At 42.4% G+C, this 18847-nt stretch overlaps 1 protein-coding gene across 1 annotated transcript in view; it reads left to right on the plus strand.

Annotated features, from left to right (window-relative positions):
- phlpp1 (PH domain and leucine rich repeat protein phosphatase 1) overlaps positions 1-18847 on the plus strand; it is a 75898-nt gene that overhangs the window by 37128 nt on the left and 19923 nt on the right. The window contains exons 2-4 of the mRNA XM_034303668.2: positions 10903-11099; positions 13736-13861; positions 16758-16906. Coding sequence (XP_034159559.2) covers positions 10903-11099; positions 13736-13861; positions 16758-16906 — 472 coding nt within the window. The remainder of the gene's footprint in view (positions 1-10902; positions 11100-13735; positions 13862-16757; positions 16907-18847) is intronic.

Below are 18847 nucleotides of genomic sequence, written 5' to 3' on the forward strand. Positions count from 1 at the left end.
GACGAGCTTGTCACCGTCTCGCTTCCACACCGACTCGTAATCAGGTCGAGGACGGAGCCGAGGCGCTCGCGCTCCGTCACGCCGATGATGAGCAGGTGCCTCTGGAATGCAGCTAGAAAACAAACAAAGAAAAAAAAAACCCATCAAATTAAATGTAAACACATGAAGATGAGTTGAAGATAAATAACTAAAACAAACCTGAAACCTGGTGTACAATAAAAGGACAAAACTGCCTCCTTGGGATTTTCTTTACTGAGCAAAGGGACAATAATAGATTATATATACGCTTTAATAAGGGTCGGGCGATATGACAAAAATATCATATCACGATATTTCTATGATACACGATATGATACGTATCACGATATATAGGTTTGCTAACCAACTGTCAGCGCCGTAGTAACGTCGCGTTTAAAAACTGATCCTTTTTATTTAATCGATCAGATGGCACTCTGTTTAATTATTTAATTAATTTTTTTAATTTTAAAATAATATATTTTCTATTGTAATGAATGCAAAAATTATCAAAAAGGAGGATTTTAATGTTAATTTTAATCTGTTAATGTTTGACAACTTTAAATCTTAACATAAAATCAGCTGCTTCCAGAGTTAAAAAAAAAAAAACAAGCAAATAAATAAATAAAGACACCATGATTCACCTGATATCATGATAGAAAATTATATTGTGACATTATCATGATATCGATATTATGTTGTCGTATCGCCCAGCTCTATGCATATTCAAATATTCCAAATAATAATTTAGCATAAAAAGTGAAATGTTAGGCATCAGTTTAAAAAAAAAAAAAAAAAAAAAAAAGCACTATTTAGATGCGATATCATGCTTCATTTTTATCGAGATACACTGAACAAACAGCACATGCGTCTTTTTTCTGGTTATTCGTGAGTATCACTAGTAGCAGAACACGTTGCTATTCGCTTACAAGTTGCACAATCATGATGCGTTTGTAGGAGATGAAAGAATGAATAAAGCACAGATCGTATAGAAAGTGTGATTTTGAAAATTTGATGAAAAGAGTTTTCTCGCTTCAGAAGCACATCCGGTATAAGTCGGTCTTTATTTATGAATCACGTATCTGTTCACAGCATCGAGGTGCGCTGTGCAACCCACTGTAATAAACGAACCGTAGCTGAATTCTGGATTCTGATTGGTCAGAAGGACAATCACAGGATTATATCAATGCACTTGCTCTAATACGTTATCATTTCTATAGTAACGACTCGCACAGGGACTTGTACGGCAGACGCGCCACACAAACAGGTGCAATTATTTACATGAAATTTCCCTAAAGACACGCTTATTTAACGTTTCTGGAAGCTGTGACTTTACGTTTTCTGAAAATCTTCAGGACCGAGGAGTTTACGCTTATTCGATAAGCTGTGTTTTTTATTTCAAGACAGAGGAAAATGAGAGGCTGGTGAGAGAACGACTGTTTATAGCTGCTGTAACGTAAGCAGTAACTTTTTCACAGACATGTAGTTGAATGTAACTAGAAATGGACAAAAATTCGGATGTTATTGGAAAATAATCAGCTTCGCTGTGCTAACAGTCCCTCCGCTTCATCACACCATTCTGTCGTTGATTATTTTCCTAAAACAGCACGTCTTAAAGTGGTTTATTCCTAAGCAAACATATCACAAGACTTGAAACTGTGTCTACACATCAGTCATGTGACCTGCTTGTTCAGGCTCCTGATTGGTCCACCTCTTCAGCCGTGCATTGTGAGAAAACTACGACCTCACTCATGTGCGGTACAGCTGCGATATCGGACGCTGAAACACCTGACAGCGCGTGGCGAAGTGTTTCATATCGTTCAGCGCGGCGCTCTCGAGAACGTTCTTCATCCCGGACGTTATCCGAGCCGCAGACCTGCTAAGCAGAACGACATCTAAGAATAGCCTTCGCTTTTATTTCAAGTGCTTCGGATCGGGAAATTTGATTCGAATCGATAGCTGCTGATTTTTCAGTTTCAGACGCACAGACATAACACCAAACTCCGATGATCTAGTTCAGCGTTTTATCTTCTGCTTTATCATCGTTCTCACTTTAAAAACAAAAAAACAAACAAAAAAAAAAAAGAACTCAGGTTTCAGGTCTTATGTAACGTCTTTCTTGAGAAATGGACGAGTTCAGACTGAGAGGATCCAGGAAGAGCGTGTGTTGACTTGCTGGCTGTGTTTAAAAAAAAAAAAAACAGAAAGTGAAAGTACTGATGCTGCACAGTCTGTCTCTCTCCCGACCGTGCTCTAGATCCTCCAGCCTCTTTATTTCCGTCTCCATCTCTTCCTGTACATTCGTCTCAGTCTGCTGGAATTCAGGACATGAATACAGTGTGTGTGTGTGTGTGTGTGTGTGTGTGTGTGTGTGTGTTCACTGCAAAGAGGTGATTAATGAGTCATTGTCATGCAAATAATCACAAATAATGATAGTATTCAGTATTCAGTATCAGCAGTGGACACTAAAGGAAGATTTCTGCGATACTTATCACTACGGCACATGATGTACAGCACAGTGAATAAATGAGTGTGATCGTGCTTTTAGTGAAAAATGAATGAACACAAATAGGAAAGGAAAAATTGGTGCAGATTTTAACAATCTACAGTTTTATAATTTTATACAAGCAAAAAAAACGTTTACCGAACTTCTTTTTAAAAGTTTTAAATTCTCACATCAGATTAGCTGCTTCAAGATTTTGTAGTCAGACAGATAGATAGACAGATAGACAGATAGATAGATAGATAGACAAATTGACAGACAGATAAATAAACAGACATACAGTCAGATGCATGTATAGATAGATAGATAGATAGATAGACAAATTGATAGGCAGATAAATAGATAGACATACAGATAGATAGATAGATAGATAGATGGCTAGAGAGGTAAATAAACAGTGAGAGATAAATGGATAGACAGGCAGATAGACAGAGAGATATATAGAGGTAGATAGAAAGACAGAGTGATAGATGAAGAGGTAGATGGTCAGACAGGTAGAGAGACAGATAGATAGACAGACAGATGTATAGATTTTGTAGTCAGACAGATAGACAGATAGATAGATAGACAAATTGACAGACAGATAAATAAACAGACATACAGTCAGATGCATGTACAGATAGACAGATAGATAGACATACAGTCAGATAGATAGATAGATAGATGGCTAGAGAGGTAAATAAACAGTCAGACAGATAAATAGATAGACAGGTAGATAGATAGAGAGATATAGAGGTAGATAGAAAGACAGAGTGATAGATGAAGAGGTAGATGGTCAGACAGGTAGAGAGACAGATAGATAGATGGTTCTGGATTGATGATAGAATAATAGAAGAGTCTGTGATTGGATGAGGCCACACAGGCTAATTAATTATTCATGAACATCTCCAGCTGATCATAGGAAAGAAATATGAATTCAACCCCACCCCCTCTGAAACAACACACACAAGCATGGAACTGTGTGTGTGTGTGTGTGTGTGTGTGTGTGTGTGCACGTGTGTGTGTGTGTGTGTGTGGAATGTTCAGGATGACACCTGATGGATTCCGGTCCTGATGATTTTAATGATTATGTTGGATCTTGGATACCTGAACACCTGGCGTGTGCGCGCGTGTGTGCGCGCGTGTGTGTGCGCGCGTGTGTGTGTGCGCGTGTGCGTGCGCGCGTGTGTGTGTGCGCGTGTGCGTGCGCGTGTGACGGTGTGGAATGTTCAGGATGACACCTGATGGATTCCGGTCCTGATGATTTTAATGATTTTGTTGGATCTTGGATAGCTGAACACCTGGCGTGTGTGTGTGTGTGCGTGCGTGCGTGTACATGTGTGTGTGTGCACACGTGTATGCGTGCGTGTGTGTGTGTGTGTGTGTGTGTGTGTGTGTGCACACGTGTATGCGTGCAACAAGTAGCATTTCCATCCTGCCAGGCCGGACCTTCATGCCAGAGTGTCAGTTTGACGTTCATCAGACAATTAATTATCCTCATCTCACACTGCTAATAAGACGCTGTGAAAACAGAGCGACAGATGGAGGGCCGGGAGGAGGTGGTGGGATGGAGGGATAGAGCAGGGATGGAGGAGGAGGAGGAGGAGGAGGTGGGCGGCGGTCGGCTTTCTGCAGGCGACACAGAGAAGCTCTGAGATCAGAAATGCTTATGTCCACCTGTGAGAGTAAGAGAGGAGGGAGGCGTGTTTTATTCTCTCGTGCCCGGTTTGAAGTCTGCTTTAAAGGTGCGTTAGATTCGATTAGATCTCTCACAGTTAAGCAGGTGGGTTCAACATCTGAATGCCTTTTTTTTTTTTTTTTTTTTTTATAACTCCACTCATGTTCACGTAGCTCCGCCCCCAGTATCTGCAGTGACCTGTAGAGTAGCCTGACGGGAGGTTCATCCAACCACAAACGAGCGTTCTGGACCGGAAATCAGTTTTCCAGACGGGTTTTCTCGGCCACTTAGTCCACCTGAGCTGAGGCCACGGCTTAAACCTTTATATCTGATCGTGTTTTGTGTATCCGCTAGCTTATTCGTACAAATAAGAAATATAAAACATAGACTATTGCACCTTTAAAGGTATTTCTGGCATAGAAATTAGTAACAAGACGGACTAGACTTGTGGAGGACGCATACCCGGCATCGCCGCCATCCCCGGCATCCTCGCCATCCCCGCCATCGCTGGCATCCTCGCCATCCCCGCCATCCCCGGCATCCTCGCCATCCCCGCCATCGCCATTATCCCTGCCATCGCCATCATCGTTGCCATCCCAGTCATCCCTGCCATTGCCATCGTCCTTGTTGTCCCCATCATCACCATCGCAGTTGCTGGTGTCGAGTTCTGCTTCTTCCTGTTTGGTACTGTATTTATGGGAGATATGTTACACATATATTTATGGTGGGGTTTTTTTCATTTGTTTGTTTTTTTCGTTTCGTTTGTGTATTTGCGTAATTACTCCAACAGTTACAGTAGTGTGTTTATTTGAGTATTTACGGTATGTGTGCTACTGCAGTAGTTACAGTAGTGTGTTTATTTGAGTATTTACGGTATGTGTGCTACTGCAGTAGTTACAGTAGTGTGTTTATTTGAGTATTTACGGTACGTGTGCTACTCCAGCAGTTACGGTGGTTTGTTTGAGTATTTACAGTAGGCATGATATGTAAACACGAGCTACAGATATGTTCGGTGAATTTCATGCGTGTCGAAATCGATCACACCTGTAAACAAACACACAGTTGCCATGGCGAGCAGAGATCAGAAAGCCGTAATCAAACCCAAAACCCAACATGGTTCAGAGACATAATCGGGGTGACAGCACATGATAGGGGTGTGTTAAATGTGTTTTTGTACCCAGCTATTACGGACACACAAACACACACACAAACACTCACACAAACATTATATTACACACATACAAATAGAAGGTAAAACAAACCAAAAGAAGAAAACAAAGAAAATGAGAGGGAAACCGGAGGAAGGTCTTTAAGCCAAGTGAGCATGTATTTGAGAGGAATGGGTGGGTGTGTCTTGGAGAGGGACAGATGGACAGGTGGGTGTGTCTTGGAGAGGGACAGATGGACAGGTGGGTGTGTCTTGGAGAGGGACAGATGGACAGGTGGGTGTGTCTTGGAGGTGGACAGGTGGGCGTGTCTTTGATCCCATAGATTAACTCAACAGAGCTCACCTTTTGGTGCTTAAGATTAGCTTCATGTAGCTCTGTGAGGTGAAGTTTCATGTGTATCATGTTAAATTAGCTTATGTTAGCCAGCTAGCATTACCATTAGCATTAACTAGCCTCATGCTAACTAGCCATAAAGGTACTTGTGCAAATATGAATAGAAATATCTTCTGACTTCCACATATGGACTCAGACATGGCTGCGTTCAAGTGGTTTTCACTCAGAGAAAGCTTAAGTTCTTTATACAGACTTAGAGACACGCCCACATAACCATATTTGGAATTAAAGACACGCCTCTGTATGGAATGTTCGTGCCGTTACCTGAAATCCTGATCCTACAGCAGGACCCTCATGGGTCAGATCTTATTATAGCACCTTTCCACTATTATCATAACCTGAGAAGCAGGGTGTGGATGGATGTTAGAGTGTGTTTTGTATGCAGTAACGTGTGTGTGTGTGTGTGTGTGTGTGTGTGTGTGTGTGTGAGAGAGAGAGAGAGAGAGAGTGAGATGGAATTAGCTTCACTAGTGTGTAGACGACAAACACACACACACACACACACACACAGCTAAAGTTACCCCATAGCATATATTTCCATGGACGTGGAAAGTGTGGCAGTGAGTGTCTCTTATAGTCCAGACAATATGGTGTATATATACACACACACACACACACACACACACACACACACACACAGTGTGTTCAGTAATCTCAGCTGCTGTAAATAACCTGGGATGATAAATTCCAGTGTCGGGATAAAGTGTGTATCAGACTCGGGTGCTACTGTCTGATACACACACCACCCTTATCTGTGTGTGTGTGTGTGTGTGTGTGTGTGTGTGTGTGTGTGTGTGTCTTCTAATGCCACATTTACACCACAGTATAGTACAAAAACATCTACAGCACGCTGTCTGAGAGATGGGGGGTAGAGAGAAAGAAACAGAGACGGGGGGATAGACAGATAGATGAGAGCGAGAGAGAGTGACTGAGACAGAGGTAGACAGAGGGGGGATAGACAGATAGATGAGAGCGAGAGAAAGCGACTGAGACAGAGAGAAACAGAGAAAGACAGACAGAAAGAGATAGAGGTAGGGGAGCAACAGAGAGGGAGAGAGATAGAGATGGAGATATAGACAGATAGATGATAGAGAGAACAAAAATAAAGTAGGAAAGACAGAGAGACAGACAGATAGAGAGGTGACAGCAGACAACAGAGACAGATAGAAAGAGACAGACAAATAGATGAGGGAGGGAGGGAGAGACAGAAACAGACGGACAGAGAGAATTTGAGAGAGACATAGACAGTGACGGAGAAATAGAGAGACACCTAAAGATACAGAGAGAGACAGAGCGAAGAAGAGAGGTATGGAGAGAGAGAGAGAGAGAGAGAGAGAGAGAGAGATACACAGAGTATAGGCGTTTAGATGTAGAGCGGCTGCAGTATGTGGGTCAGGACTCTAGTGTACATCGTGCTCTCTCTGTGTGTGTGTGTGTGTGTGTGTGTGTGTGTGTGTGTGTGTGTGAGTAGCCCAGTTTACAGTGAGGACATCAGCGTGCTCTCTCTCTCTCTCTCTCTCTCTCTCTCTCTCTCTCTCTCTCTCTCCCCGAGCCACTTGGGGAATCACTAATGAGCTGCAGTTTGGGGACGCGGCCTTATTCTCTCTGCGTGAGGGTGAAAAACGAGACGCAGCGCTGTAACACACCTTCTGTAACACCTCCGAGAGTGTGTGTGTGTGTGTAAGTGTGTAAGACTGTGTGTGTGTGTGTGTGTGTGTGTGTGTGTGTGTGCGTGCGTGTGTGTGTGCGTGCGTGTAGCCCTTATGCATTTTTTTCCTGTATTCATGCAATACACATTATAAAAAAAACACCTGCATATTATAATGTCCAAAATTATTGGCGCCCTTTCTGGAAAAACGAATACCACACAATGACGACAAACATTTAGATATTTCCTAACATGTTGTTTTTGACTAAATCGCTGAATGTGTTAAATCTCATGTTTGATCTTGTACTACTTCAGTGCCAACAGCACCATAATATCAACACCGCCCTCCTTTCTTTTTCTTTCCTCCTTCGTGGCATTCCATTCATTCTAAAATCCCTTGTGAAATTTTGCGCCTGTGTGTTTGTGTTTGTGCTTGTGCTTTTTTGTGTGTGTGTGTGTGTGTGTGTGTGCAGCGTTCCCTATTTGTATTCATGTGTGCATTATATTTATAAACACTCACACTGTGGTTTGGGGCTCCAAAATTTGTCACTTCCTGTATGACAATCCCAGGACATTACTGTGAATAATTTTTTTCACTCATCATTCAACGCTCCTGAAGCTCACTCTGTGGGCGTAAATGTTAAAGATATGACGACTTGTAAACATTAGTGTTTTTTTTTTTTTTTTTTGCTTGGGTGGGAGCCAGACAGGGAAACTGCGGCTTTTCCTGTGCCAGGAGAGAGGAAGGAAGCCATCTTAAGTGACGGACATGACACACCCTAAACCCTAACTCCTACACACTACGCCCCTGCAATAGTGTACACTGTATTTAAACAACAGCCCCGACTCCTGCAATGCACTTCCAGTGTTTTCTCTTTCACACTTCATGCATTAGAACATGGTAATAAAAGCATTAACATCATATAAGGAATATAATACGACGAGGCTTGCTGTTACGGGAAAATAATCAACAGCGGAGTTACTGTGACCTCACTGAAGTTCGTTATTTTGCAATAACGACACTTCTCGAAGTGTTTTATTCCTCTAATACCACAGCAAATTGCAGTTACAATTTTTATCAGTTAAAAAGCGACGTCGTACTTTTTAATCTGTTTATTGTTACATTTATTCTTAAAGAAATGTTATAACAGCTATAAACATTAAAAACTAAACACAAAAGGAAATAACACGGCCTGTCATTTTCCAGAGAAACCTCAAAGCGTAAACTCCTCTGTCCTGAAGATGTGGGAAAACTTTACTGCTTATTGTTACAACGTGCTGACACTGGAGACTCCTTCCATAAACGTAACACAAACATCTCCCCACAGAAAAGTTCACCATATCAATTTTTTTTTTTTTTTTTGGCCATGGTGCGTCCGCCATACAAGTCCCTGTGAATGAGCTGTTACTATAGAAACGATAACTTTTATCATAACAACCTACATTTATATTAAATCATATATCTTTAATTTTCCTAGATTAGCCCCGCCCCCAGCTGGACCCTAACTGCTCAGCCCCGTTTCCCTTAAAAAGGAACCTCGTGAGATATAAATAGTTTGAACACAGGGTTTTCATCCGTGTTGCTATTGCAGTTTACCTCGTATTCCTCAGAGGGCGCTAAAAATTAAAGCGCAAACATGTATAGTTCATCGTCAACCTTCCAGAACGTCAGCTTTGTGTTAGCTAAATCCCATGGTTGAGCGTGTGCAGAGCCACAGTGTACGCTCGTACTGTAAACTGTGTGTGTGTGGACCCCCTGCTGCTTTCCGTGCTTGTGTAAACAGGACGTCCTCGCAGGATCTCAGCTGGGGTTTGAGGTTTTATTCTGGCGCTGTCCTCCTCTTCCCTCCTCCCTCCTCCGCACCCACCCATGCGCCCTTCCTCGCTCCCTTCTGCTCGTGCGTTTGGGTGGAGGGACACCGCCTCGGCCACGATGGGACCTGATGGTCATTGTTCCGCTTTCCGACTTTTCGCATTGTTCCTTTTTTTTAAATCGTTCATTCCTGTTTAGAGAATGAGAGCTAGATACAATCGCATGGGTGTTCCATCACTGTCATACTTAAAAACCCGCAGATAGGGCAGGGTGTGTGTGTGTGTCTGTGGGCGTGTGTGTGTCTGTGTGTGTGACCTTTGCTATATTTATCCGAGTTTAAATAAGCATCAGAGGGTACTCTGATTGAATATATTAAAGCTGAATCCGTTAGAGCAAGTTATAACTCATCTTACAGACATCTTTCAATGATCAGCTTCGTGAATCATCATCCAATGAAGTCCTATTATAAGAAAATAACAAAGAAATAGCAATAATAAATAATAATAAAAAATAGGAAAGCACAAAGTGGATTTCCCTGAACCGAGGACAGCACCTCAGCGTTACCTCGCTTACATCATGGCCAATTAACAGCCTTTAAAGATGGAGATTTTGTGTTATTTGCTTAAATATGGGAAAAATACATTTCTGGAATATGGAGAACAAATGATGTGACCCACCAACATCCAACCAATCAGGATAAGGAGGCGTCTCTACTCATCTGTCAATCATTGGCTGCCAATCCAGAAAGCCCAGCTTCTTGCACTCGCATTCAGACATTGCGGTATGTGTTTTGTGGGTGTGGCTTCGTAGGGGGCGTAACGTTTTTAAGGCTAGTTTTGTTTAATTTCACTGAACATTTCACCTAAAATCACTGACTACAGCTTTACACCAGATTCACACAGATATTTTTCAATTTCATACAATAATTTAACATCAATATTATGTTTTAAATAATGAATAATAATCATCAACTGAACATAACATCAGCTAGCTAACCGACGAATTTAAAACGATTCAGTTGAAAGTGAACGACTCGGACCGCACTTAGATCTGAAATGTTCGACACAGGACAAGTTCATTATTTATTTCGGTTGGCTGTAATTCACTCGACTGTCTGGCTGTTTTGTGCTAATTGCAGCAGTTGGTCAGTAACACCGACAGTCTCGCTGATGTCGCACTCACATTCCCGAGCAGAATGAACACACCAGGACACGTCGACTCTGTTGAACTACTCTTTTCTCACTTTGGCACTCGAATGTGTAATCAATCCATGGCTATTAGACAGGGTTTCCTAATCAGCGAGTCGCAGAAAACACGACTGTCCACTTAGCCTGGGATAAAGAGTTCAGGAGAGGAGGCCTTGGACTGGTGGAGGGATAAAAGTGAAGTTCAGAATTTATGGTGTAGGTGTTAGAAATAAGGATGTGAAGATAACTAACACTGTGCTCAGTGTGTTCACTCAGACCTAAAGATGAGCTGCCAGTGATGTTAAACATGGCACGTTGGTGTGAAATACAGGATGTTGGACGAGTGGCAGTGGAAATGCTTGAACAAGTAGACTATAGACTGTGGATAATTGGAAGCTTTAGTATTTATATTTTATTGGACTCGTAATGTGGCTCCATGCAGCATTATCAGATCTGTTCGAACATTGTGTTTTCTGCTACTTGTTTATTTATCATTGCTTGTCTGTGTGTTCTGCAGGGAAGCCATACAACATGGCAAGCTCGGAGCGTGTGCAGCTCTCTGGGACGTACAACGTACGCAAAGGCAAACTGCAGCTACCCGTGAACCGCTGGAGCCGCAGACACGTCATCCTGTGTGGCACATGCCTGATGGTATCATCCATTAAAGCCAGTCACGCGGGCAAAATGCACATCCTGCCCCTGATCGGGGGAAAGGTAACACCTTAAATTGTTCAAAATGCACATCCTGCCTCTAATAGAGGCAAAGGTAACACCTTAATCTGATTAAAATGCACATCCTGCCCCCTGATCAGAGAAGAGGTGATGTCTTAAAGTCTACAAAATGCAAATCTTGCCTCTCATTGGAGGAAAGGTAATGCCTTAAAATGTTCAAAATGCACATATCGTCCCTAATCAAGACAGACGTAACATCGTAATTGTTGAAACAAAGGTAACTGTTGAAAATGCACATTCTATCCTTAATCGAGGAAATAGTAACACCTTAAACTGTTCAGGGTGCACATCCTGCCTCTAATTATAGTAATGGTAACACTTTAAACTCAGATTGAACGTCCTGCCTCTGATCGAGTGAAAGGTAACGTCTACAACTGTTCAAAATGCGGATCTTACTCCTTATCAACAGAAAGATAATGTCTTAAACTGTGTAAAATGCACTTCCTGTCCCTGGTTGGGTGAAAGGTAATGTCTTAAAATGTTCAAAATGCAGAGAGAGGTAACACCTTAGATGGTTTTGCAATATGAATGAAGTCACTTTTAATTATGTAGATCTTCAAACTTTAGGCCTTGCCTTCTTCCTGAATTTAATCATGGTGTGGAGTAACATATAACTACATGCTGAGGAAGTGGTGAATTGGCCTCAACATGGAGCTATGACCGTTTTTGCCACCCTACCTCCTTATCTCCCTTTGCACTATACACGTAATGCTACTTGCTATTGTGCACTTCTGGTTAGTTGCTAACTGTACTTCATTGGCTCTGCTCAGTGGCTCTGCCCTGTGACTCTGCCCTGTGACTCTGCCCTGTGACTCTGCCCTGTGACTCTGCCCTGTGACTCTGCCCTAACCCTAACCCTTAACACTCTGCTCAATGACTCTAACCCTAACCCTTAACACTCTGCTCAATGACTCTAACCCTAACCCTTAACACTCTGCCCAATGACTCTGACTCTAACCCTAACCCTTAACACTCTGCTCAATGACTCTAACCCTAACGCTAACCCTTAACACTCTGCCCAATGACTCTAACCCTAACCCTAACCCTTAACACTCTGCCCAATGACTCTGACTCTAACCCTAACCCTTAACACACTGCCCAATGACCCTAACTCTAACCCTAACCCTTAACCCTCTGCCCAATGACTCTGACCCTAACTCTAACCCTAATCCTTAACACTCTGCCCAATTACTCTGACCCTAACCCTAACCCTTAACACTCTGCCCAATGACTCTGACCCTAATTCTAACCCTAACCCTTAACACTCTGCCCAGTGACTCTAACCCTAACCCTTAACACTCTGCTCAATGACTCTGACCCTAACCCTAACCCTAACCCTTAACACTCTGCCCAATGACTCTGACCCTAACCCTAATCCTTAACACTCTGCCCAATGACTCTGACTCTAACCCTAACCCTTAACACTCTGCCCAATGACTCTGACCCTAACTCTAACCCTAACCCTTAACACTCTGCTCAATGACTCTGACCCTAACCCTAACCCTAACCCTTAACACTCTGCTCAATGACTCTGACTCTAACCCTAACCCTGAACACTCTGCTCAATGACTCTGACCCTAACCCTAACCCTTAACACTCTGCCCAATGACTCTGACCCTAACCCTAACCCTTAACACTCTGCTCAATGACTCTGACTCTAACCCTAACCCTTAACACTCTGCTCAATGACTCTAACTCTAACCCTAACCCTAAAGTTGAATTTAATCTAATTTAATTTTTAGCTGTTTGTTGTGCCATCCACATAAGCTCTAGTCCAAAACTAATGAGGCAAACTTTATACAACAAATATGTCCTACATGAGCAACTACATTTGTGCACATTTTCTTTTTGTTTTTGCCAAGATTTTCCTTTAAACGTGTCAGCATGCACATCTTGATCCTCATCGGGGGAAAGTAGTCTCGCAAGCCAGACCTCTAGCAGAGCGTAGCCAAGAACCACCTACTTTCACAGAAAGAGGCAGTTTATCTGGCAGATGACCAAGCCTAAACTTTTCCCAAACACATGAGATTCTCTTTCAAATAAAACTCTTCAGTAGCTTTTAAAGACGCGATTCTGTTTAGTGACTATATCTTGCTCCAAAAAAAGCTCGTCGGATTGTAAACTGAACGATTCTGAAGCTTGTGGCCAGAAAAGTGTACAGAAGAGGCAGAGACTAGGAGCCATTATTTCAATACAGTTCAATTCAGTTCTATTTCTGTAGCGTATTTTGAACAACAGACTTTGTCAGAAAGCAGCTGTACAATAATCTGGATGTAGATTTTGACCCCTGATGAGCAAGCCAGATTCTTAAACGTAGCCGATTTCCTACGTTTAATGCGTACGTGGCTTGTAGTATCATAAGCTCAGGCAGATGGTAACATATCTGAAATGTTATTCTGATGGAAATTGGGCCTAGATGGTTAAAAATACAGATTGAAATGCCCCATATCTGATTTAAATGTTGATTATTATATAAAAATGCATTTTTCTGTTCTATTTTGCAGACTTGCTGTCCAACAAACTTTATGACCTTTAGCTACCGCATGTCTTATTGTTACTGCCTGAAGGTGATATTGTTCTCTCTCTCTCTCTCTCTTTCTGTGTGTGTGTGTGTGTAGGTAGAGGAGGTGAAGAAACACAGCCACTGTTTGGCCTTCAGCTCAGCAGGGCCTCAGAGTCAGACCTACTACATCAGCTTCGACAGCTTCACAGAGCACCTGCGCTGGCACCGTCATGCCGCCAAGGTGTGTGTGTGTGTGTGTGTTTTTATAAATTCATTATTTGCCACCTAACTTTAGTTTGTTGAAACACATTTGTGTCGTGTGGTGTTGAATGATGTGTGGTGGTATTTGGTGTTGTCATATTGTGTCATGTGGTGTTGAATGATGTGTGGTGGTGTTTGGTGTTGTGTCATATTGTGGCATGTGGTGTTGTGTTGTGGCATGTGGTGTTGAATGATGTGTGGTGGTGTTTGGTGTTGTGTCATGTTGTGGCATGTGGTGTTGAATGATGTGTGGTGGTGTTTGGTGTTGTGGCATGTGGTGTTGAATGATGTGTGGTAGTGTTGTGTCATGTTGTGGCATGTGGTGTTGAATGATGTGTGGTGGTATTTGGTGTTGTCATATTGTGGCATGTGTTGTTGTGTCGTGGCATGTGTTGTGTCATGGCATGTGGTGTTGAATGATGTGTGGTGGTATTTGGTGTTGTCATATTGTGGCATGTGTTGTTGTGTCGTGGCATGTGTTGTGTCATGGCATGTGGTGTTGAATGATGTGTGGTGGTGTTTGGTGTTGTCATATTGTGGCATGTGGTGTTGAATGATGTTTGGTGTTGTGTCATGTTGTGTCGTGTGGTGTTGAATGATGTGTGGTGGTATTTGGTGTTGTGTCATATTGTGGCATGTGGTGTTGTGTTGTGGCATGTGGTGTTGAATGATGTGTGGTGGTATTTGGTGTTGTCATATTGTGGCATGTGGTGTTGAATGATGAGTGGTGGTATATGTTGTTGTGTCATGTGGCATGTGGTGTTGATTGATGTGTGGTGGTGTTTGGTGTTGTGTCATATTGTGGCATGTGGTGTTGAATGATGTGTGGTGGTATTTGGTGTTGTCATATTGTGGCATGTGGTGTTGAATGGGAAGTGGTATGTGGTGGTATTTGGTGTTGTGTCATATTGTGGTATGTGTTGTGTCGTGGCATGTGGTGTTGATTGATGTGTTGTGTTGCATGGTGTTGCGTAATGTATTGTGTGTTGTCATTTGGTGTTGCGTCATGTCTCGTGTGGTGGTGTGTTGTGGCATGTGCTGCTGATTGATGTTGTGTTGTTGCTTGGTGTGGGGTATGGAGATGTGTGTTGTAGGTTTGTGTAAAGGTATGGTTCTGTCACCGGTGAGAGAATCATACACTCTGTAATTTCTTGGGAAAGTTAGATGTAACAGTAAGTGCTGTTGTTTAACGTGCACTGATTAATGTTACTGTACGATTATACACAGCACATGCACTGCTCCATCTGTGAACCCAAGTAGGGCAGAAACGGCCAGTCTATTTTCCTCTGCTTTTCCCAGAAACAACCTCGTAGTGTCAGCTGCGTTCATCCCAGCGGGAGCCTCAGATTAGCATAGAGAGAGAGAGAGAGAGAGAGAGAGAGAGAGAGGGAAGGATGGAGAGGCGGAGAGAGAGGAGAATGAGAGAAAGAAAGGACAGTAGAGATTTTAAAGCCAGAGAACCTCAGTGAGGTTTTCGGAAAGTTCAGAAACACCAATGTTGTGGTGTGGTGTTGTCGTATTGTATCACGTTGTGTGGTGTTGTCATATTGTATCGTGTGTGTTGTCTTGTGGTCTTGTGTCATGTGATATTGTGTGTGGTGTTGTCATATTGCATCATGTGTGTTGTCTTGTGGTCTCGTGTCATGTGGTATTGTGTGTGGTGTTGTATCATGTTGTGTGTGGTGTTGTCATATTGTATCATGTGTGTGTTGTCTTGTGGTCTCATGTCATGTGGTATTGTGTGTGGTATTGTATCATGTTGTGTGTTGTCATGTTGTATAGTGTGTGTTGTCTTGTGGTCTCATGTCATGTGATATTGTGTGTGGTGTGGTGTTGTTGTGTGTTCTGTGTAATGGTATCGCATGTTGTGTGTGGTGTCATATTGTATCATGTGTGTTGTCTTGTGGTCTTATGTCATGTGGTACCGTGTGTGGTGTTGTATCATGTTATGTGTGATGATGTCATATTGTATCGCGTGTGTTGTCTTGTGGTCTCGTGTCATGTGGTATTGTGTGTGGTGTTGTATCATGTTATGTGTGGTGTTGTCATATTGTATCGTGTGTGTTGTCTTGTGGTCTCGTGTCATGTGGTATTGTGTGTGGTGTTGTATCATGTTGTGTGTGGTGTTGTCATATTGTATCATGTGTGTTGTCTTGTGGTCTCGTGTCATGTGGTATTGTGTGTGGTGTTGTATCATGTGTGTGGTGTTGTCATATTGCATCATGTGTGTTGTCTTGTGGTCTCATGTCTTGTTGTACTGTGTGTGGTGTGGTGTTGTATCAGGTTGTGAGCGGTCATGTTTGATGATGGTGTTACACATTGTATCATGTTGTATGGTGTTGTCACGTCGTATCATGCTGTATGGTGATGTTGCATGGTTTTTTTACGCAGTGTTGTGTGTGGGGTTGTATGGTGTTCTATAGTCGTGTGTGGTGTTGCGCTAATGGTGTGTGTAGTTCTGTAGTGTTGTTGTGTTTAGTGTGGTATTGTGGTTAATTAGTTTTAGTTTTAGCCGGCAGTGCTTAACGTCATGATAATGGTCTGTTTTGCTCTGCGAATGTGTGCGCTTTTGTGTGTGTGTGTGTGTGTGTGTGTTTGTGAGCTTGAGTAAATGCTAATGGATTAACTTGAAATGGTACATGTGTCTTACTCAGGGTTTTATCACAGTGAAAGCTCCAGTATATTTAATCTCTCTCTCCCTCCCTCTCTCTCTCTCTCCCTCTCTCTCTCTCACTCTCCCCCTCTCTCTCTCCCTCTCTCTCTCTCTCTCACTCTCTCTCCCCCTCTCTCTCTCTCTCTCACTCTCTCTCCCCCTCTCTCTCTCTCACTCTCTCTCCCCCTCTCTCTGTCTCTCTCTCTCTCTCTCTCTCTCTCAGATGGTGTCTCAGAGGATCAGTTCGGTGGATCTGTCATGCTGTAGTCTGGAGAAACTTCCTCCTAACCTGCTCTACAGCCACGACCTCACTCACCTCAACCTAAAACACAACTTCCTCCCCGCAGACAGCTCACTGCAGCAGCTCCAGAGGTGTGTGAACACGTGCTCTGCCACTCAGTAGCTCGACAGCAATGTTGTGAAGATCCAACGACTAGGTCACAAATGTGGGCGGGGTTAAGTTGTTCTTGAGGCTTTTTTTTTTTTTTTTTTTTTTCCTTAGAAACTAAGGGATCAGACAATTTTGGTCATAGATGAGATAGATAAGGCCAAAAAAAACCTGAGGCTCTTTGCTACAGCGCTACCATCAGACTAGTGTATGTCTCCTTTGCTGAGTAGCTGCACCATGGGAGGAAAATCTGGGGTTTCTATGTGTTACATTTAAGCGCATAATCAAAATAATAATAACGAGAAGAAGAAAAACCCCAACAAGTCCAACAGAGTTACAAGCAGTTGGTGCTTGGACCCCTAAATAAATAGTTTCCGCATGCAAGTAGTTTTTTATTTCGAGCTTTGAAGACACAGTGAGGAGCTCGATTTATTTGGGAACTTTGAGAAAAGCGGTTTGAGATGATGCCAGGAGTGTGTAGTGCTTCATCAGGAATACTGTTACGATTGAAAAATAGTTTTGTTTTGACACTTTTTTTAATGGTTACCATATTTGGGTTCATTCATAGTGTTAAGAATTATTATAACAGTGAAAATGTACAGTATGATGTCATAAATACTGCAGTACATTTTCCATTGCTTTAAAAGCAGTGTATAGGGTTATCTTTTTTTTTTTTATTTTGGCTGCTGTTGTAAACACACTCCTGGCAACTCCTGGCAACCTTTGTGATTGCACAAAGAACAGGAGTGGTGGCGGTGAATGTGGTGGTGAAAGAGGCACGGATGCGAAAGTGAAAGAGGGGGAGTTGGCTGTAGCGATGCAAATAAATAAACGGATAAGGGGCTGGGCGGGAGGTGTGACTGAGATTTACCTTGAATGTGTTCTACCTGCAGATTCCACAAAGAACAGGAGCAGTGATGAGATACGATGGCGGGTCAGGCGAAAAGCTTGAAAGTGCGACGTAAATTGGAACTGAATCGAACGTTTTTCTGGAGGAATTTGAGCCTTTGTTCAGTGCTGGAACACTCACATTGAATAAGCTCGAGATTACGGAGAAAACGATACACTTTAGTGCCACCTATTTGCAATAAACTATGCAAAATTTTATAAAGAATTAAAGTTTTCATTCGACTCACCCTTCTATATAGTTAAATATGAAGAGTGTGTTCACTGTAACTGATGTTCACACGTAAAATCAACAGCTTATACAGAGTTCAAGTAAATTCAAGTACCCAAATATTCTCCTGTATGGGGCCTGAAGACAAAATCTCTCAAGATACTTAGATATTTCTAAAATATGAAGTGCATCACGATATACAAGATATGGTTTTGTCTTGTGCTAGAAAAAAATGACAAAACGAATTATTAACGATGAAAAGGAGGGGAAAATCTGTAAAAATATTACCATATTCAAAACAGTATAGAATTTTAACTTTTAATCAGCTGTTTAGAAAAATGAAAAAAAAAAAAAAATCACGATACCTGCATTATCAAACATAATTCATCACAATTCGCTCATTCTTATTTTTTCTGGAGGCAACATTGGCTGTATTTGTAAGGCCAAAGTTAAAGCCTCCAAAACCTCATAGTCTGGTGGGTGTGTGTTTGTGTGTGTGTGTGTGTGTGTGAGAGAGAGAGAGAGAGAGAGAGAGAGAGAGAGAGAGAGAGGGAGAGGGAGCATGTGGGTGGCCCTTTGTTTCTCTGTAAACACACCTCACATGCCATTATAGCTCCCACATCTTTTTCCCTCTCTCTCTCTCTCCCTCTCTCCCTCTCTCTCTCTTTCTCTACCCCTCACTGTCTCTCGGCCCAGTGTTGTTGTTATTAGGATTTTCCACCCGTGTACTCTTCAGCAAAGCTGCGTGCCTGCAGAGAGAGGCGTGATTGTTTTTTCTCAAAACCCTCAACCTTGTTTGTGATCATAT

Source organism: Pangasianodon hypophthalmus, chromosome 4 (genome assembly GCF_027358585.1).
Source record: "Pangasianodon hypophthalmus isolate fPanHyp1 chromosome 4, fPanHyp1.pri, whole genome shotgun sequence".
NCBI lineage: Eukaryota > Metazoa > Chordata > Actinopteri > Siluriformes > Pangasiidae > Pangasianodon > Pangasianodon hypophthalmus.